Genomic DNA, 22,764 nt, shown 5'->3' with positions numbered 1-22,764 from the left:
TCCTCTGAAGGACACCTCAGGTCTGCCGAAGCCCCACGGGGAGGAGGAAGCGTGTGCCTGTCTTCTCCTCCTCGGTCCCTTCCTTCAGCTGAACGGGCTCCAAGGGGCCCGTTCGGCCGAAGGGGAGGGAGGTCGAAGGGAAGGGCTTGGGCACCTGTCCCAGGCCCTTCCCTTCGGCCGAAAGGGCTCCAAGGGGCCCTTTCGGCTGAAGGGGAGGGAGGCTGAAGGTAAGGGCTTGGACACCCATCCCAGGCCCTTCCCTTCGGCCGAAAGGGCTCCAAGGGGCCCTTTCGGCCTAAGGGAAGGGCTTGGGCAGGCCACCTCCTGGGCTCCGCCACAGCCCTTGCAGCCCCAGGCCTCTTTCTCCGGAGGGAGGCCTGGGGCTGCATGGGCTGAGAAGGAGCCCATGGAAGCGGCCTGCCGCCTCCACGGCCCTTGCAGCCCCAGGTCTCTCTCTCCGGGCTCCTTCCTGGCCTCCACGGAGGCCAAGAAGGAGGGAGGAGGCTGCCGCCGCTGCCCCCTGAAGCTCCTTCCCGGCCTCCACGGAGGCCGGGAAGGAGGGAGGAGGCTGCCACCCCCCCCCCAAAGGCCCCGCACACTTGCATGAGAGACCTTTGGCCTCTCGCACGAGGGTGCCGGGGTCTTTGGTGTCTCGCGGGAGAGGCCAAAAGCCCCATGCGAGAGGCCCAGTCCTGCCACCGATTGCTGAATCAGTGGCAGGACCGGGCTCGGGCCGGTCCCCAGGCCTCGCTGTGCCGGATCTGGCCCGCGGGCCGGGGGTTGCCGACCCCTGCACTACACCATTCTGGCTCTAAATAGGACTGTTTTTGTTGTTCCAAATGCAGATTTTGCTCCTGAGATGATGGCAGAGACCTTCTTAGAAAATGGGAGCAAACCTACAAAGTCTTCTGCTCACAGGCCATCTGTTTTAGGTCCCTGTGTTACCTACAGTGTGTGTAATAGAAGGGGATGGAGAGATAGCCATCTGTCGGAAATGCTTTGATTGTGCATTCCTGCATGACAGCCGGTTGGACTGGCTGGCTCTTGTGATCTCTTTCAACTCTTTCAACTGTGATTTGTTACACCGAATCATAGATATAACACATGCCCATGTGGGATAAATTCTGTTTATGCAAAATGGCATGTAAGTCCATCACTGACACTACGTTTCATGCTGCTGTTGCTACCAATATAATGGATGTGGTAGATAACAGTCTCCTGAGTGTTCCTCTAGTGTAAGACCTGACTAGCACAAGAACACTTTTTTGCTAAAGTTGTAAGTGTACAATTATTATTATTTTATTATTTTATTTTCTTATATCCCACCTTTCTCCCACCATACGGACTGAAAGCAGCGAACAGCAACCTCAATACAATTTTAAAATGGTACAACATTAAAATACATAAATATAAAATTTAAAAAACAATTAAAGAATTTAAAGAATTAAAACAATTACAAATTAAAATGTGACGTGTTAAAATACAAACCTTAAAATTTAAATTGCACATAATTTAAAACCCAGACTTTATCAGCTTGAAAAGGCTTGACAGCACAAGAATGTCTTTATCTGCTGCTGAAAAGATAGCAGGGATGGAGCCATCCTGGCCTCCCTAGGGAGGGAGTTCCAAAGCTTGGGAGCAGCCATTGAGAAGGCCCTCTCTCTTGTTCCCACCAAACAAGCCTGGGAAGGTGGTGGGACAGAGAAGGGCCTCTCTCGATGATCTCAACACCCTAGTGGGCTCATAAAGGGTCCTTCAGATAACTTGGACCCAAGCCGTATAGGGTTTTATAGGTCAAAACCAGCACATTGAATTGTGCCCAGAAACAGACCGGCAGCCAATGTAGCCGTCACAACAGGGAAGTTGTATGCTTCCTGTAGTCAGCTCCAGTTAACAACCTGGCTGCAGCTATTTGGGCCAACTGAAATTTCAGAGCATTTTTCAAAGGCAACCACTACATAGATCGCATTACAGTAATCCAAATGGGATGTATCCAAGCCATGTACCACCATGATCAGATCTGACTTCTTCAGGAATGGATGCAATTGGCACACTAACTTTAACTGTGCAAACACACCCCTGGTCACCGCCGAAGTCTGGGCTTCCATGCTCAGCATTGAATCCAGAAGTACCTCCAAACTATGAACCTGAGTTTTCAGGGGGAGTGTAACCCTATCTAAAGAGACATTAATCACTTCCCTTATCCACTTGCCAGGCCTCCTCTGGCCTGTTTAATTAACCAGGAAGGGCAAGGGTCCAGAACACATATGATGGCTCTCACATTTCCAAGGATCCTGTCCACATCCTTGGGCTGCACAAATTGAAAAGAATCAATCAATACTGGACAAGCAGGAGCCAATGGTACATCCTCCAAAATTGTATCAACTCTGGCATCTAGGTCTGAGCAAATCTGAGCAATTTTGTCAGCAAAATGGTGAGCAAATTCTTCACAGTGAGCTATTGAATGACTTAAATTCTTTGCAAAACCAGATTGTAACAGATCCCTGTCCACTCGAAATAGGTCAGCTAAACGGTTCGGGGCAGCTCCAATAGTTTAAGCCAAAAAAGTCTTTTTGCTGCCTTTATTCACTATGGTTTCAGGTAGATTTTAGCCTGTTTTCGGTCAAATTCACTCTGCATTTTCTGCTACTACTACTAATAATAGAAATAATAAATTTTATTTATGTTTCCTTGCCTCTCCCATTGGCTCGAAGCAGGGTTACAGACTATTAAAAACCATTACAGATAATCTCATTAAAAATATCAAAATATAGATAAATTCCAATAATACAAAAAAGCTCTATATACAGTCATTCAGCATGCATATCCAGGGTAAGGCAGACTGCTACTGTTGCTCTAGTCTCTGTCTTGTTTGCTTCATTGCTGCCACCTTATTAGAAAACCAAGGGGCTGATTTAGCTCTTAGGGCGATTGTGCCAGTTGCTCTGATCATTTCTCCATTCCAGAGATCAACCAGGGCATTGACAGGATCACCTTTCCAAGGCAGCAGGAACTTCCCCAAGAGCCATGAGGAATCCATCTGGATCCATAAGCCTCCTGGGGTGAACCATCTTAATGGGTCCCCCACCCCTGTAGAGGTTCTGAGTGTTCAAGCAAGTCTAAACCTGACCAGAAAGTGATCTGTCCATGACAATGGAACAGTAGAAAGCACCTCCATTCTTAGATCATCATCATACCCCCCTGTACAGAACACAAGGTCTAGAGTGTGCCCAGCAGCATGAGTGGGGCTAGATACCAATTGGGACAGCCTCATAGTTGTCGTGTCTTCCATGAAGTCCTGAGCCACTCCCGATAGGGTAGCTTCAGCACAGATCTTGAAATCCCCCAGCAGTATAAGCTGTGGAGACTCCAACACCACTCCCAAGACTACCCCAGCTAGTGCAGGCAGGGAGACTGTTGAGCAGCAGGGTGCTCAGTACACCAACAGAATCCCTAATCTATCCCAGCTGACCACCTTTAAACAAACACACTCAAACCCTGAAGACTAGGATAGGACACCTGGTCAGGGGGATAGTATCCAAATATACCACTGCATCTCCACCTCCCCGCCCCGAGCTCTTGCCTGCTGCTGCACAGAGAATCCTGGTGGGCAAAGATGAGAGAGATTAACACACACAACCCAGCCTCATTCAACTAGGTCTCTGTAATACAAGAAAACCAACAGGATATTTCTGCACTCAGGAGGTTAACATGTTGCCTTCTAAAGTGGTAGAAAGCCATCAGTTATCTAAGCTACCTGGAAAAGCCCAACTAAGCCCTTGCCCATGTCTGTTAGACAGCATAATCAAAGACAGTGTTCATTCGTATAGCTAGTCTTAAGACATCTCCAAAACTAGCAAGATAAGACATGTTATGGCTGTTCCCATCTAGAGGGTTGTGCAAGCAGACTGGATCATGATTTGAACTTGTAAACTTTCTGGAGATAGTTGTGGCATCTTTAAAGACTTAACAGATGTATGTTTGACAAAGGTGCATGTGCCCCATACTCTTAACCAAAGTTGAGATATGAGGGAAATTCCACAAACTTCTCAAACTGCCTCCCCACTGACCCCTTTCCACATTAGTAGAATTAGTTCAGTAATGTCTTTAAAGTTTTAATTAGCTGTAAAATTGAAATTCAAACAAAGTTTGGAGCTGTTTTGCAGATCTTGATTTGGTGTAACAAATCATAGAGTTGGAAGAGACCAAAAGGACCATGCAGCCCAATCCCCTGTCCTTCAGGAATGCACAATCAAAGCACCTCCCAAACAGATAGCTCTAGCCTCTATTTAAAAACCTCCAACGAAGGAGACTTCCATCACTCTCCGAGGCAGCATATTCCACTGTCCAACAGCTCTTACCATTAGAAAATTGTTTTTAATGTTTAGGTAGAATCTCTTTTCCTATAGCTTGAATCCATTGCGTTTTAACTTCAGAATGAGCACTACACCATGTTTAGCATGTAGAAGGGGTAAAATACTGATAGAAAGAAAATCCATGAAAACATGTGATTTCTTAAACATGATTAAAATTGGAAAATATGTGCAATGTTTCTTAATCTTTAAGGGGCCACGAGACTCTCTCAGGTTACACTACACTGTTATAGTGTTATTATTCCACTTTAACTGCTTATGGCTGCCTCCTGTGGAATTCTGGGGTTTGTAGTTTGGTGAGGCATTAGAGCTCCCTGGAATAGAATTCTAAATGCTCCCTTTTAAAGTGCAAATCCCAGTATCCCACAGGAGGTAGCATAGCAGTTAAAATGGAATAATAGTGCTACAACTATGTAGTGTGATATTGTCTTGACTCTTTAAAAAACCCCATAAGATTCAGTGCATCAGTGGGATTATAAATTGTACCTTGATTATAATTTCATTTTATAATGTGAATTTAAATTTATTAGCTTTTGCAATTATGTTTCAGTCTCCACATCAAATGTGTGCTATTGTTAATAATCGCAACTATAATGTTACATGTGAATGTCCAAACATTTTCATCTAGTTTTACAGGCTCCCTAACAATATCTTCAAAAGTACCAAAGAAAAGCTGTCCTTACTTTCCTGTCTTAGCCCTGTAGCTTTTCAAATAATGTTATGCCATTTTTATAAAGAAATAGTCTGATGAGTTGTTTGGAAACCTAAATATTTAATATTGTTACTGTTTATTTTCATTTTGCTTTTTGTTTAGATAGTTATTAAGCCATCTAATGTATATAGAACTGCTATTTGTTTGGGTTTTTTAAAATGTTTACATAAATTATATTATCATTTCAAGAAAAATTCTTAAAATAATAAGAGCCAGTATAGTATAGAGGTTTCAGTGTTGGACTAGGACTCCAAGAGACCAGGGTTCGAATCCCTGCTCAGCAATGGAAATCCAACTTAAGCAGGTGACATTCTTTCAGGCTCAGAGGAGGGCAATGGAAAACCTACTCAAAAGAAATCTTGCCAAGAAAACCTTGTGATAAGTTCACCTTAGGGTTGCCACAAGTCAAATGACTGGAAGACATTGAGCAACAACAACAACAACATTTCATGTCAACAATTTGCAGACCTTCAGAGTGTGCTTAGCTTTCTTTGTGGTGTAAGAAATACAAAGGATCCATTGCTGTAATCCCAGGCAATTTGTTATGCAAAACAAAAAAAGATGGTGAGTCCAGATGCTGTTACATTAAGTCCTTTTGTATCAAAAGCACACCCAGGTAGTTGTAGCAACATTATGTTTTAGAATTAGGAAGTTTTGTTTCAATTAGGGGACAAACTGGAAAAGGCAAGGGAGGAAGTCAGGTTGTATGAGAAGTTGTGAAAGTTTAAGTAAGGAGAAGGTAATAAGGACGTTTGGTAGATGGAGAAGATGAAGGGTGTGGAGGGAAGAAGAAGAATGGAAAGCGTGTTAATATATTAATGTATGTATCGAGGTAAGATATAGCAAGAGAAGGAACAAGGAAAGATTTAGTAGAGGGGAGAAGTAGAATTGAAGGAGAGAAGGGAGGTACAAGAAGGGATGCTGAGATCTCATGTGATTTAAATTTTGAATAGAAGTAATAAATTGTTATTCTGTTGTTTGATGATGTATTTTAAATGTAGTTAAGATGAGGTATATAAGTGGCTGAGAATGCTTTATATGTTTTCATATGCCCCCCCCCCCAAAAAAAACCACACCCAGGTTGTTCATGGCAGTGTAGATGGGGATGTGCAAAGTGAGACACACTGATATTGGCAGCACCGGTATTTAATCCTCTTTCATGCTGAGATCTCATCTGATTTAAATTTTGAAACATTGCCATTTTTAAAAATTAATTTCAGATGAACTAGAAGTTTGATTTAGAAATAGCAGGTTTCTATGACAAATTGTACTTGTGGAGGTACATGAAATGTCTTCCTGGTTGCTAGGTTACCTATGGATCAGCAGCAGAATCTGTTTTCCTTTGATTTCAGATTTCTAAACTGAATGTTGATGTACACACAAAATGAGATGGTGGAATTCTGGCTTTTATCCCATAGGAATGCAAGGTGGTATAGTCATATTTTTAATGCTTCCTCACTTTCTTGTATGCAATCTTCTAGAACATTTAACAAAAATGCGTGCTGTACATTTTGATGAATTGATTTACTGCATAAAAATCATGTTTTTCTTAAGGGAACATTCAGAAATACAGTATGACCTTTGAAGAACTGAATTCAGAAAAAAATCTTCCTTTGATCACTCTTCACAGCAAACCCAAGTGTAGGTTAGTGCTAACAGGAGTGGAGCAAAAATAGGGCCACTGAAACAAGAGGGGAGGTATCACAATGCCTATTTGAAAACAAAACAAAACACAAAAAAAATAACTCCACTACACTTTTCTTTAAAATTCCAACTATTTTGGAAGCAGCTTTTGTTCTTGGGAACTGTCCCATGCAAGTTTGACTATGCTTATTACCAACACAATGTTGGGCAACAATTGGGAAATAAAATAAGGGAGATGATATGTGCTTGCAGTGAGTGGCTGGCTGGAACTCCTGTTGCTAGAAGAAAGACACGCCGCAGAATTTTCTTGCAGATATTAATAGTTTCGTTTGTTAAAACACTTTTGATGTTGCGCAGCGTGTGAGGCAACACGTCAACGTTTGGCACCAGATTTTCCACCTTCGTGACTGTAGTCAGCAGCTGGTGAGCTGGAGAAACACCTCTCCCTTTCTCAGTGAGCAAAGAGACACTGTAAACTTCTCTCAGATGAGACTTTTATTCTTAGAAGTTCCACTGTGTATAACAATATATACATCGACACCATCCACCATCCACACTAGTAAAATGCTTGTCACTACTCTAGCCAAGGCTCCATGGGGCCTACTAGGCCTTGCCTCCCCCTCTGGGGTCACAAAGGATCCAGCCTCCCTGCCTGAGTGACTTTTCAGACTGGTGGCATCCTACAGTACTTTACAGCACTTGTTGACTATCTTTTGGATGCCACTTCTTGTTGAAGTGCCTAATCATTATAGCTCACAGTAACCCTTTAATCCCTGGTTACTATTAAAACCCACATTGTACATTTTCCTTGTGACTATATCCCAACATCATTAATCCTCTAGTCCTGTGGAGATTGACCTAGAGGCGAGTTCAGTTATGTCTTGTGGTACACACCTCTTTTGTTGTGTGCCTTCAAGTCATTTCAGACTTATGGTGACCCTAAGGTGAACATATCATGGGGTTTTCTTAGCAAGATTTGTTTGGGATGCGGTTGCCTTTGCTTTTGCCTTTGCCTTCCTCTGAATCTGAGAAAATGTGACTTGCCCAAGGTCACTCAGCGGATTTCCATGGCCAAGTGGGGATTCACACTGTGGTCTCCAGAGTTGTAGTCCAATGCTCAAACCACTATACCATTTACTAGTGTAATTAGGATTGCAACGTAAGATAAATGCAGGAGATGTTGGTCTGACAATAAGTGCTGGTGGATGAGGAATAGGTTGTGGAATAAACCAGTGGTTCTCAAATTGTGGCTGCCCAAGTGGTGTTCAGTTGCAGTTCCCACCAGCCCCTGGTGGCAGTGGCCACTGGATCAGGGAGCTGTAGTCTGAAATCTAATGAGAGCCAAAGTTTAGGAACAACTGGACTAAACAGTGCTGCTGATGTAAAGACTCCTGTAGAATATGAAGAATTCCATAGGTTTTGTTTTGAAATGCAAGGATCAACACCAAGATTGGATACAGACAGAGATGCTACATCAGGTGCTTACATGGCTGATCTTGTCTTAAATGGCACCATTGTGCAGCTGAATACTGTATATAACAGTGAGCATGCACATGTACAACAGCACCACATAGGTTACTCTCCTTCGGAAACCTTGAACTGAATAAACATGTCCATCAGATTCCATTTACACAAATGTTAGTCACCCACTGAATAAAAATATGCATCAGATTCCATTTACACAAATGTTAGTCACGTTTTGATGTTCATCAAAAAGATTCCAACCACATTGTCATTATATTTTGAATTGCTTTATTTTTATCCTGCTCCTTTCTCCAAACAGATTGGAGTGTTATACATAGGATTCTAATGCTATCTCCCATCCAGGTAATAGCAAACTTACAATATGTTGCTCCCTAGGTGTTACTGGAGGGTAATTTCCACACACACCAAGGCTGCATCCACACTACAGAAATAATCCAGGTGGACACTTTAACTGCCATGGCTCAATACTGTGGAATTCTGGGATTTGTAGTTTAGTTTGTTGGGGCACCAGAGCTCTGACCAAGAAGGCCAAATAGCTCACAAAACTACAATACCCAGAATTCCATAGCATTGAACCATGTCAGTTAAAGTGGTATCAAACTGGATTTTTAATGCAGTGCATATGCAGCCCCAGACAGTAAAGTCAGTGGTGAGTGTTAATAAGGAGTTGCAGAGCGGCAACATCTGAAGGTCTGCAAGTTGCCATACTCGATCTAAAGATATTTTAGCTTCAGAGATGTAAGCTTGCCAGTACGGTGTGGTGGTTTTTATGCTGGACATAAGATAAGCAGATTTGAATTTGTGTGTCTGCTCAGCTGCCAAGTTTACATGGCGAGTTGGAGGTAATTGCAGCCTCTTAGCTCAACTGAGATTAGTAGGAAAATAATATGATTGGGTGGGTGAGTGAGTGGATAACCATGTCATGTACACTACTTAGAGCTCTTTGGAGGGAAGATGGTATGAAAATGATGTCATCTGCTTTAGTTTGCAATAACGTTTCATAGATTTGCTGTATTCCTTGATACCTTCAGTATTCTTTGTACACTATATTTTCTGCTGATGTACATTGTATAACCAGGCTACTGAGTTTTTAAAAATGATTCTGAATTATATATTTCAAAAGACAATTATTGAAGCCAATTAAATTAATTTTTCCTTTTTCTTCTTGAATAAAACAGAATTGCCTCCCCCCGCCCCACACGCGTGTGTTTGTATTGTGTGTTATGTGCCTTCAAGTTGTTTCCAACATGGTGATCCTAAGGCAAACCTTTCATGTGGTTTTCCTTGGTAAGATTTGTTCAGAGAAGGTTTTCCATTGCCTTCCCCTGAGGCTGAGAGCATGTGATTTGCCCAAGGTCATTCAGTGGGGTTTCATGGTTGAACAGGGAACTGAACCCTGGTCTCCAGAGTCGTAGTCCAACATTCAAGCCACTATGTCACACCATATACCTACTTTTTAAAACAGCCATAAAGCTCATGGAGGTGTGAAAAAGAAAAGGGTAACAAAGGAGAAATGGCATGTAAATCACAGAACCATAGAATAATAGAGTTGGAAGAGACCTCAAGGGCCATCAAGTCCAACCTCCTGCCATGCAGGAAATCCAAATCAAAGCATCCCCAACAGATGGCCATCCAGCCTCTGTTTAAAAACCTCTAAGGAAGGAGACTCCACCACATTGAGGGAGTGTGTTCCTCTGTCAGACAGCCCTTATAGTCAGGAAGTTATTCCTAATGTTGAGGTGGAATCTCTTTTTCTGTAGCTTGTATCCATTGTTCCGCGTTCTAGTCTCTGGAACAGCAGAAAACAAGCTTGTTCCCTCCTCAATATGACATCCCTTCAAATATTTAAACAGGGCTATCATATCACCTCTTAACCTTCTCTTCTCCAGGCTAAACATCCCCAGCTCCCTAAGTTGTTCCTCATAGGGCATGGTTTCCAGACCCTTCACCATTTTAATCTCTCTCCTTTGGACATGTTCCAGTTTCTCCACATCCTTTTTAAATTGTGGTGCCCAGAACTGGACACAATATTCCAGGTGGGGCCTGACCAGAGCAGAATACAGTGGCACTATTACTTCCCTTGATCTAGACACTATACTTTTATTGATGCAGCCTAAAATTGCATTGGCCTTTTTAGCTGCCGCGTTGCACTGTTGACCCATGTTCAACTTGTGGTCTACTTGGACTCCCAGATCTGTCCTGTACTACCTAGGTTGCTGTGTACAAACCAGGTTCTTCCTTACTTACAAATATAAAGAGGAAAAAAAGTCAATTAAAAATAATCTTGGATTATAGTTATTATTATTATTATTATTATTATTATTATTATTATTTTGCTGTTGCATTGTTAATCTGACATAACAGTAGTTCATACTTTTTATTTTACAAATCTGTTTCAAATCATGGCCACCTTTGTAAAATATAATGTGAGGCTAACCCAAATGGCTGATTTGTCTTATATGTTCTGGTTTATTACATAGAAGACCTGCAGTATATGCCAGATGTTGCTTCCAAACCTCTGCAGTTTTGCATCACATCAGAGAATTCATCAGCATAAATCCCCATACACGTGTCCTGAATGTGGTGCAATATGTAGGTCGGTGCACTTCCAGACCCATGTCACAAAGAACTGCCTCCATTACACTCGAAGAGTTGGCTTCCGGTCAGTATAACGATAGTATAAGAACTGTAATAATAATTTTTGAACCTGTTATAAGCGGTGTCTTATCCCCAGATGGTTGGCTCTAGGTGATTAATTGAGTACAGCAACTGAGAATAGGTCAATGATGTGAAATAATTGTAATCTGAACCAATGAAATCACAGATGTTCGAGGTCTATTAAATATAACCCATCTGAAAGGGGAGGGGGGGAAATCAGGTGTTAATTCAGTAGGAAAGAAATGGCATAGTTGATATTTGAGTGACCAGTTAGAAAGGTTGCTAAGGAGACTATCACTGGAGATTGCAAAAATGCAAAGCAATACTGTGCCAAAATATAAATATTGTTATGGAAAAATATTTATGTTATGCATATTGTTATATTATTATATGGAAGAATATCAGTTCCACCACCTTCTCGGGTGTATTTGATGATACAGGAGGGAGCTTCCTCCATGGCTGGTCCTAGTCTGTGGAGTTCGCTTCCCAGTTGTATGTACTGGTGTGCTATACTTTTAATCTTTTATTACTAATTATGTTTTAACTTTTTTTAACATGTTTTAAAAATAGTAGTTATTTAATTCTTTTTTAATTTTTGTAAAATAAGCTATTAAGCTTGGTTCAAATTACTGTAAGCTGCCTCAAATTCCATCCCAGAAGAAAGGCAGGGTATAAATTCAATCAATCAATCAGAATATTACCAGGCATTTCTCACAGATTCCAGTAAGATACAAGTGTTCTGTTAAATGCCAGCCTTTCCCTTCATTGCTGTTCTTTTTGTCTTCCAGGTATAGAAAACAACCACTTGTAGCAAGGGGAATTTGTATCTATATAGGCTCCCTATATCACTTAGAATGGCAACACAGGAGGGCAGAGCTGTTTTGGTCATCTTTACTCAACCCCTGCCCAATTAATAAACATTTGTCATGGAAGGTCTAAATGCAACTCATATCATTAACAAATCAGATAGACTTCCTTGGCTTCTCCCCAGTTTAACTAGGTGGGAAAACTTTAATGGACTACCTATAAACACTAGCAATAGTTACACATAAGTGAACAAAGGCTCTTGCCAATAAGGGTGAGCTGGCTGATTCAGTTTGTCATATATTGATCATAAAAAAAGGCAGAAGTGTTACTTTATGGATTGCAACTCACTGAATTCTGGAAAGTTGTAATCTCCACAGGCCAAAAAATAAAAATAAAAAGTGCCTTTACCAAGTTCTGGGAAAACCTTAAGAATCCTAAGGTTCCCCGTGTAGGGTTAGGAAATATTCTGGTTTTGAGTTTTGTCTTTGTACAGTTTTGCATGACTTTGTGATTTGCTGTTGAAAGGGAAAAGAGTTATAAATTATTTTGTTTTGCTTCTTTTATTGAAATGGATATGTATACGTATATGTTTTTTCCTATGTGGTTTATTTACCCATTTATTTTTCTATTTTCTTTTGGTATTTTTTAATAAAGAAACAAAAGAGTGTTTTAAACAATGCCAAGGGGATTGTGCTGCTCTTTGATGTTACTGAAACCCTTTTATTTCCCTATAAGTATCCTGCTGAGATGCAGTTCTCTAAGGATGCTTTATCATAAGAACAGTTTTTAGCTTCCAACATCTGGCAGAGGCTCAGTTTTCCAGTTCGTGTACCTCTGAAGCAGCTTCCTACTATGTGTCTTCAATGGGGAAAAAGACACACTAACTTTAATGTACAACATGGTACACTGTATTTTCAGCCTATTGAAATTGCAGGTGGAATTTGAGAAGGTATCACAGGAAGGCTTTTACTGCCACAGAAACCTTCCATTCGCATCTTACCTTATACTTTTGACTCTTCTGAGGGTGCTTAGCAAATCAATCAGCTTTGTTTGTTTGTTTTTAAAAAGTACATTCTTCAATAATACAATCATTTATCTTTGTACTTAAATTCTTTTCTTTTTGCACTAATTTGTAAACCCCATCTCCAGTTAAACTTGAAGAATAGCAGGCGGTTGCTTCATAGATCTTAATGAGCATCATCCATTTTAAGTCACCCTCAGAAAGATCTGCAGTTTGATTCAGTTTGTTTCTGTTTGTTACTTGCTAACTTCCTTCTCTCTACATTCCAAGGCCCTGCTGTTCAATAAACAACCTCTAGGCCTGAGCTGCCTCTGGCTTTGTCTCAGTCCCTAATTTTTCAGTGTCATTGCATTTTTGCAAGGTATTCAGTAACCTTGTGCAGGCTTGTGAGGGATTCTGGGGCACATTTCCCATGTCATATGGTGCGGCTGCTTAGTGAAAAAACACCTTGGGTCAGCTTGGTCCCTTTTTGGTCACTTAAGAGGAATTTGTGGATACTTTTCCTTAGGTATCATAAATATGTTACAAATAGTTCTGCATTTCTTTTCACAGCTGTGTCCATTGTAATGTAGTGTACTCGGATGTGGCAGCGCTCAAATCTCACATTCAAGGTTCTCACTGTGAAATCTTCTACAAGTGTCCCATTTGTCCAATGGCATTCAAGTCAGCACCCAGCACACATTCCCATGCCTATACGCAACATCCTGGAATCAAGATAGGGGAACCAAAGTAAGCAGTATTTATTATGCTAGGAAATGTTTACTTTGTTGTGACTGTGGAGCCTTTTCATATTTCACTTTAGAAAGAAGGTAATGCAGAAGGCAACTAACATTTCTAGACATGTAGATGTAGACATGTAGATTTTTGTTGTTGTAGGGATTGGTTGTATAAATAATACCATTGGCTCTTGGTGTCCACTGAGGGTTGGGTCCAGGAACCCCCATCTCACCCGCACCACCACCACCACCACATGGATCCATGGATGCTCAAGCCCCATTATATACAATGGTATATTAAAATGGTATCCCTTTATGAAATGACAAAATCAGAGATTGTTTTTTGGAATTTTCTTGGGGGAGGGGGATATTTTCAAACTGTGGATGGTTGAATCCGTGGATGCAGAATCTATGGATATGGATGTCTGACTATAAAATGCTTTGATGTATATTATACAGAACAGTTACTGATAAAGTGGGGTTGCTGAGGCTCATAATTATCTGGTTGTGAGTATAAATGTGCTGAAGTAAGATTAGATTGACAGTCCAGTCAGATACTGCCCATGGACTGGGGAAGAGGTGCCATCTTATTCTGCACCTCAGGCAGCAAAATATCTTCACTGCAATAAAATTCAGACTTACATCGCTCAGAAATTTATGTCACAATGTAAAATTAATTTTTCAAATGCTAACAGCATACTTTGTCTATGAAGCCTTTGACTATGAAGCCATGGGCTCTTACAAGAAAGCTAAGGAAATGGCCTCAAACTTAGATTTTTAAGGATCCTGTAATGATGCTCTAGATTTTCAGGGGGGAAAAACTGTGCAGTGATTTAGCTTATCTGACCAGGGGCCCTTTCACACTACTGAGTTATAGTGCTGTGAATCTACTTTAATTACCATGATTCTACCCTATGGAATCCTAGGATTTGGAGTTTAGGGAGCGGTATTAGAATTCTAGGCTGGAGTGCTCTAATGCCTCACCATACTACAAATCCCAGGATTCCATAGTAGGCAGCTATAGCAGTTAAAGTGAACTTGTAGCAATTTTAATTTTGTGTTGTGTCTGTGTTCTAAGTATCCTAAATTGTAGAATGTTGGAGGAGGAGCTGCTTTATAATGGAAGCAGCATTTCTGACAATTAAAAATCAATTATGTCAATTAGAGTAAGTCAAGATGTTAGAACAGAGTAAGAGTGATGAGTGAGTGAAGAGACATAGAGTCTGTGAGGGAAGAGTATGAATTAGTGACTAGTGAAGTAATGTCTGTTGTTTAATTTGGTTTAGTAATATTTCCTGATTACAGCTATCTTTGCCTCTTCTGTAAAAGTGAAGAGAATTTCTATCCATTTCTCTGCTTGAGCCAGAATATGTTATAAGCGTTGGGAGACTCACTAGCTCAATAGCCTTTAGTTTTTTCCGATGACTTTTATGCATTTTCTGTTAGTGTTGCCCTCCACTCAGTGCTTCTCAGGCTAATATAGGAGACCAGCAAATGTGCTTTTCCATCATGCTAGGGACAGGCTCCATATTTTTTGCCCCTTCACTACAATTGCACCTTTTCTTTCCTGGAAGTTCACCAGTCACCAACAACCAATGAATCGGGAATCTGCACCAGTCCGGGGACCACCATTTTGAGTAACAACACTGCCCTAGCCTATAGTTTCTTGACCTTTCCACCTTATGATGAGCCAAAAAACAGAAAAGGACTTCCTCTCCAGTTCACCCCACTGTGTTATTTTTTATTTTTGTTAGTGTTTATCAGCTACATTTATGTCCTGCTTTCCTCTAATGAGCTCATGGGGGTGTACATGCCTCTCTTCACTCCCACTTTATCTTCACAACAACTTGTCAGGTGGGTCAGGATGAGAGAATGCTCTAATATTAATGGTGGTGGCAAAGCGTTATTTGGCTAGCTACAAGCTCAAATTTCTCTTGCACTATGATTTCTCAAGGGGTTATATGGATTACCAGGGATAGCTTGAAGGAAGAGACTCCTCCCTCCTTAATTGTCATCTTCCGGCCTGAGAGGGGGTGATCAGGCAGACCCAGCTCCATCAGGGATAGCCTGAAGAAAGAGACTCCTCCCTCCTTAACTGTCATCTTCTGGCTTGAGAGGGAGTGATCAGGCAGACCCAACTCCATCAAGGCTAGCCTGAAGAAAGAGGCTCCTTCCTCAGTTGTCATCTTCCGGCCTGAGAGGGAGTGATCAGGCAGACCCAGCTCCATCAGGGATAGCCTGAAGAAAGAGGCTCCTCCCTCCTTAACTGTCATCTTCCGGCCTGAGGGAATGATCAGGCAGGCCCAGCTCCACCAGGGATAGCCAGAAGGAAGAGACTCCTCCCTCCTTAACTGTCATCTTCTGGCCTGAGAGGGAGTGATCAGGCAGACCCAACTCCATCAAGGCTAGCGTGAAGAAAGAGGCTCCTTCCTCAATTGTCATCTTCCGGCCTGAGAGGGAGTGATCAGGCAGACCCAGCTCCATCAAGGTTAGCCTGAAGAAAGAGGCTCCTCCCTCCTTAACTGTCATCTTCCGGCCTGAGAGGGAGTGATCAGGCAGGCCCAGCTCCACCAGGGATAGCCTGAAGAAAGAGGCTCCTCTCTCCTTAACTGTCATCTCCCCGCCTCCTATTCCCCTCCAGCTATGCTCTGACTGTGTGGGGGAGAGGCTTGCGTACCCTAATGAAGTTGTGAGCTATGCTGGCGGTGGTATAATAGCCACCAGTAGGACCTCCCATGCCAGACAGGTCACAACTGAAGGGTCTGATCAAGAGCGCCAAAGGGCAGGATGGGCTCTCTAGCCTTATGGCAACCATCCTAGGAGAAGGAAAACTGTAATCCCAAACCCGGGCAGATGGTTCTCGTCTAACCCTGTAAGGTCAACCATCTAAGAGAACGAAACCCTAATCAAACCTACAACCCGAGGACCTCGCTGCCACCATCCATGCTTGTCAAGACCTCAGCAGTCGAACCTCTGGTTTAAAGGGTGAGACCAGTTCTGTGCACGCTGCGCTCCACCAGAAAAATCCATTGCACAGGCTCGAAGGATACATCCAACATCATCAACGCACTTGTAGAAAGCACGGATGAGTCCTTCCTGAATCTTTGTTTGCGAAGTAAAGCCAAGAAGAATATGGATATCCTTAAGAAGGAAACAGTGGCATGGGAAAGCATGGCTTTCTTTGTGTGACTGTTGATTAAATATCAACAGATGTACCAAATGCATCTAAGGAAGTAGCCTAAGTCTAGAAATGCTCATGCTGCCAACTTTTTTTATTTCAATTAGTCTCAGAGGTACTACAAGATCACTCTACATGTTTATTAAATAGTTTTCCATAACACTGGAAGGCAAGAGCATATCATTCTTTTTCCCATTGACATTTTGTGTCCCCCATTTTGCTTGTCTTTGTTAATATCAGGGTGAACCATAAAAAAAAATTAGCCTTACTTAGAATTTTTATTTGTAACACAGATATATGTATTTAATAAAATAATTATAATTATAATACCATTTTATTTCTATCCCACCTCTCCAGTGAATCGATTCAGCACTTTAGAATGAAAAAAATTCTGGCTACTGATTAAATAGATTGTTCTGGTCATGAAATACAATGACACTATAAATGTTTTCCGTTTTTGTGCCCTGAAAAAGTAAAATTGCCAAAATATGCTAAGTTCTCTGCAGCAGTTTTGATTTTCCTTGTAGGAAGATGTTATTGTTAATGAGCTCTATGCTCCTGGGTAAAAACTGAAGAACTATATGCAGGACTTCGTTTATTTTTAGTCTAGCTGAAAGGTCTTCAAGTCAGAGCAAGTTTTAACTCATAATTTCCTTAGAGATTTTGTAGCAGTTGAAGTTTTCCTTTCCCAGATTTTCCGAATATACCTCAGTGATCATGGCTGAAGATACATGGCAGCCTTTTCCAATTTTGTGCCTTCTGGGTGTGTTGGACCATAACATGCATCATTCCCTAGCAATTTTATTCCAAAATCATCTAGAGCAGTGATGGTAAACCTTTTAGGAGCCGAGTGCCCAAACTAAAAGGCGTCTCAGCACCGGGTGTTATCCAGTGCAGGGGGGGGGGGGCAGAATATGACTTCTGGGGCAGGACATCTGCGCTCTCTGGGGGCAGGACATCTGGGGTGGAACTTCTTCCCCCTCCCCACCCTCTCAGGCCTTTGGAGGCAGCTGAAGGTCCGGGAGAGTGCGGGAAGGAGGAGGAGGAACAGGCGCATCTTACCTGGTGCTGGGTAAGGATGGGACGTCCGGGGCGGGACTTCTCCCCCCCCCACTTCGGGCTTTCAGCTGCTTCTCCAGAGACAGCTGAAAGCCCTGGACAGCCAGGAAGAAGAGAAACAGGCAAGTACCTTTTCCTCCTCCTCCCTGCCCTCCGTGTGCCAGGAAAAATGGCTTTGAACGTCATCTCTGGCACGTGTGCCATATAATAATAATAATAATAATAATAATAATAATAATAATAATAAATATTTATTTATATCCCGCCTCTTTCGCTTTGAGGATCAAGGCGAGTAACAACAAAGTTCATACAATACACAATAATAAAAACAACAAGCCCCACAAGACCCCGGCCCAATCCTCTCTCCCAACTATAAAATTAAACATTAAAACATGGTTAAAAGACACATAACAATACATCAAAATTAAAAACAAAAACAAACCACAAATAAGAAAAATAATAAAAGGAGGGGGATTCAAGTGGTTCTGGACATTATCAATCAGGGAAGGCCTGCCGGAAGAGAAAGGTTTTTGTCACCTTTTTAAAAGCCTCGAGTGAGGATAATTGGCGAATCTCTTCCAGCAGGTCATTCCAGGTTTTTGGAGCGGTGGCAGTGAAGGACCTCCGGGAGGCCACCGCCAGTCTAGTTTTTCTAGATTGTAAAAGGTTTTTCCCGGCGAATCAGAGTGTACGGGAAGGATTGTATGGGAGGAGGCTTTTCTTCAAGTAGACTGGACCCAGGCCATAGGTTCACCACCACGGATCTGGAGCATGCTTCTCAGGCTATCTGACAATTTTTTCCACAGATTGCCAGAAACTGGCACTAAATTTGTGCCCACTGGGTAAATAATTTATTTCTTTGCTGGAAACTTTCCAGGGACCAGCAAATGAAGGCTCAGGGTCCAGGGTCCATCGCTTTGACCAGTATTGATCTAGATAGCCTCAACTTGGGAAAGACTGATTTAGGGGCACCTCTAGTCACTCTAAATGTGAAATAGGTTTTGCCATCTCCTCTCCCAAGGAAATACTGGGAACTGTAGTTTGGCATTGGAAGAATATGACTCTTAGAGCAGAACTATCAAACTATGATTCCCACAGTGTCTTGGGGGAAAGCCAGACTATTTTAAATAGTGTACAGCTGTGAATATACTTAAAGTGCAGGTATAGTCATAATCTATCATCGTCATCATTATCATCGTCGTCATCAGTGGGAATTATAAAAATCCCTTGAGAAATTCTCCTGGTCCTGTCAACATGCTTTTGGGCTATCCTTGAGATTTCTTAGTTGTTTTACTTGAAGAATGCTTGCTCCAAATCTTGCTTCAGGCAAACTGTCAGTGTCAGATTTAATAAGAAATGGCTGATAATTTTTCCTTATTAGCAGCATGTTTTCATTGAAAGCCACTGGAACTGCTAAAAGGATTCACAGCTTCAAAATGTCATTTGAATGTCCATTCTTCACCAGTACTACTTAACAATGTTTAATCTTCCAAAAGTTGTTCCTGGAGCCTTAGAATTAAAATCCTGTGTTTCCACTTAACTGTTCTACATTGGAGATTATGAGACATTGTCTTAACACATAATAAATGTGTGGGGGTGAAGGGCTGGGACCACACATTGTTATCCCTGCCCTAATGTCACTGTGCCTTCTGGATCTGCTTCAGCCTCTGTGCATTAGCTGAAAAGTCTGAAGGAGGTGGTGGGTTCAAGTGTATATGCATCAGCACATCTTTTGAGATTTTCTGGCTGATTTGGAGGGGCTAGTATACTTGGGGAATGATTGAGGAGTTCAGTCCCACTTTCTCCTCCACACTTTTTCTCTGTGCAAAAAAGTGCCTGCAAACCTTCATTGCACAATGGGTCGTAGAGCAGTTGTCCTTTTCAGTCCTTGGCTGCCAAGTCAAAGATGGCCATATGGATTATCATGACAAATCCTGTGTAGTCAGGCTTGCCTACTGTGAGTTCAGAGGATTTAAGCCAAAAATGTCAGGATTAGCAATGTTGTGAAGGTCAAAGAGAAGATTTTATGAACTTCCAACTGTACTATTTTTGGAATTGCATGGAGAAAGCATCTGATTAAATTATACAGTTGAGAGTGAATTCCAAATTGAAAGGGAACCTATAAAAGTTTCCACCAAGGCCTACAGAGTATTCCACTCAAGCCTGCCTGTTTTTGTGGTGAATAGCATTTTATTTGCACCATTCTAAGAAATAAATCATTGTAAGGGACTGATGTTATTACTTTATCTTCCTTTTGTTTTTAGAATCATATACAAGTGTTCTATGTGTGACACAGTGTTTACCCTGCAACCTTTGCTGTATCGCCACTTTGACCAACACATTGAAAACCAGAAAGTGTCTGTCTTCAAGTGTCCAGACTGCTCACTTTTATATGCACAGAAGCAACTAATGATGGATCACATCAAGGTAATTGTCCATGAGGAGTGACAGTAAGAACTACTTCATGGGAACGGAGTGTGTATCCTAGATGGAATTTGGAAATGTTACTTTTCTGTATTACAGCTCCCAAAATCTACCAACCGACATGACCATTTTCCAAAAAGGAACCAAGGCTCCTTCCTGCTTAATTCTCTGGATGATGCAAAGGAGCAGTCCACTTATACATAGGTTATTTCACTCACACAAATCATCACAGCAAGATTTCAGAGTTCTTTTCACTTTCAGTCTTTGATTTCTCTCCCCCCCCCCCATCCCCCGCCAGTCAGTTTAATTTTTCCTACCTTGCCAGCTACATGGGTTTCTGAATCTCAGCAACTGTTTGAGGGCTGAGAGAGAGGTAGAAAGAATGGTCCAAGATCACTCAATGGCTCAATGAGTATCATGAGAAAGATGGGATATAAATCAAATAAATAAGTGGGTAGATAAGCAGGTGAGGACTGGATTACCCAAGTCCAGTCTCATCATGCTAATCACACATGATTTTTTAAAAACCCTAGTCTTGGTCTGCTTCAGATATCCCCTCATCTAAGACTGGCTGGGTATCTACTTGGAGCAGAGCGTGTTATGTTGAAGTGCCCCCCAAACAAAATGACACCCAGGCCTGTTCTTGCCCTAATAAGCCAATTGAACACCTTATTATTTCTCACACACGCAAACATTTGTTGTTTTTAACACTGTTAATGGTGTTGTATGTATTTTATATATAAGTAAGCATTTTAGGGAGTAAGCAGTTTGGGGGGAGGGTTGCTTGCATTTTGAATCACCAGAGAAAATGTTTAAATATGGTACATGCAGCAACTTCTTCTTTGATCTGGATGGTGTCATAATAAATAGTAAAATTTTATTTATACCCCGCCTCTCCAATTAGAACAAGGCGGCTGACAACATTAAAAGAATATTAAAATACAATAAAGCACAATATCCCACAAACCCATCCACCTACTATAAAAAGAATGCAATTAATTATTAAAATTAATTATTAAAACAAAGCAGACAGTCAATGGGAAGCAACCGAGATGTTAATCTTGGAAGGCCTGCCAGAAGAGATCCATCTTGACTGTTTTTTTAGCAGACTGCTTCTTGGGAAGCATGGTGGTGGCAAAATTGATTCAGAGGAGGTTTGTTATTGCCTTGTTCTAAGACGGAGAGGATATTACTTGCATAAGGCTACTTAATTGATTTCCTTGGCCAAGCTGGGATTCAGATCCTGGTCTTCGGGACTCCTACAACATAAAAACTATTACACTACTTAAGAGGAGTAATCACATAAACAAGCCTCACTGCTGAAATACTTGCAAAATGGATTTAGCTGAACACAGACTGATTCAGAGAAGCTATGCTTGCCCTAATCTTTCATGCTACCATTTCCCTTTTTGCCAGTCTAAAGAGGTGATAAAGCATTTGTAGCCAGGGAAGAGGAAAGAGGCCATGGACGCTTGCAGACACTTTCCTGGCCTCAAAGATAAATTCTTTTCCTCCTGGGCAAGAGGGAGAGGTATATTTGTATTTGTGTGTCTTAGTGCCTTCAAGTCACGTACTAACTACAGCCAATCCTGCTTAGCTTCCAAGATCAGGTGGGATCTGGTGCCTTTGGAAAGATGGTTAGGGAAAGGTATTCTCCTTTGTCAAGGTTGTTAAGTTGTGTCTGACCGTAGGGGGTGATGCTTATCTCCATTACTAAAATGAAGAGCCACCGTTGTCAGAGACTACCCTGTAGGTCATTTGGCCAGCATGACCGCACAGAACACAGAACCATCCCACCAAAGTGGTATCTATTTATCTAATTGCATTTGCTTGCTTTCAAAGTGCTAAGTTGGCAGAAGCAGGGACTAGTGATGGGAGCTTATCGCATCACATGGCACCTGGGCCTCAAACTGCCAATATTACAATCAACATTTGTTGATTTGTTGTTATTTTTGTCATTATTATTTGCTATGTATTCTGGGGATTAAATAAGTTGTATTGATTTGATATGTTAATTGTTATGCAGTTTTTGTTGCTATTATTGTTATTTGCTATGCATTCTTCTTGCTATTTATTCTGTTGTTATTGTGATGTATTTTTCTTACTGATGTAACCCACCCAGATTCTTCATGATTGGGCAGGCTATAAATAAATAATTTTAAAAAATAAATAATTTATTATTATTATTATTATTAACCGAGTCAGTGTCTTAACCATTTGAACCGCGATCCCATTTACACAGCAGAAGCATTATTTGAAACTTTTGCAAGCATTTGTAATAAATCTTATAAGAAGCTCAGTACTTTTAGTCAAATTACAACATCCTCATGCATTTCTGTTAGCCCCCATAGGGGTTGGGGGAGCCTTTTTTATTTAAAAAAGATAGAAAACTGGAATATGAGGGACAAAGGTAACCTGAATCATTCTACCTCAAATCCCAGTTTTCTACATGCAAGGTAATAGAGAAATGCAAGCATACAATGACTCTTTGGTAAAATGGTACCATTAGACTGATTTTACTGCATGTGTATTTTGGCCCATGGTTCATTGAATCTGTGAATCTTAACTTTCAGATAACTGCATTTAAACTTATGTGAGCTGATTATTTCACACTGTTCTAACTAGTAAACCAGTGTGGTTCCCCTACATATGGACATTTCCAGTCTAGGCGCATTATTTTCCATAGT

At 41.4% G+C, this 22,764-nt stretch overlaps 1 protein-coding gene across 4 annotated transcripts in view; it reads left to right on the top strand.

The window, feature by feature from the left end:
* ZNF532 (zinc finger protein 532) overlaps nt 1–22,764 on the top strand; it is a 76,091-nt gene that overhangs the window by 41,815 nt on the left and 11,512 nt on the right. For all 4 annotated transcript variants that reach the window (XM_089497010.1, XM_089497004.1, XM_089496998.1 and 1 more), the window contains 3 exons: nt 10,695–10,876; nt 13,253–13,429; nt 19,918–20,080. In XM_089497010.1, coding sequence (XP_089353136.1) covers nt 10,695–10,876; nt 13,253–13,429; nt 19,918–20,080 — 522 coding nt within the window. The remainder of the gene's footprint in view (nt 1–10,694; nt 10,877–13,252; nt 13,430–19,917; nt 20,081–22,764) is intronic.

The sequence above is a fragment of the Sceloporus occidentalis genome, unplaced genomic scaffold, assembly GCF_023333645.1.
Source record: "Sceloporus occidentalis isolate IW3139 unplaced genomic scaffold, rSceOcc1.0.p SCAF_1, whole genome shotgun sequence".
NCBI classification, from domain to species: Eukaryota; Metazoa; Chordata; class Lepidosauria; order Squamata; family Phrynosomatidae; genus Sceloporus; species Sceloporus occidentalis.
Note: the sequence above shows the minus strand (reverse complement) of the source record. Positions and strands in the feature narration are given on the sequence as shown.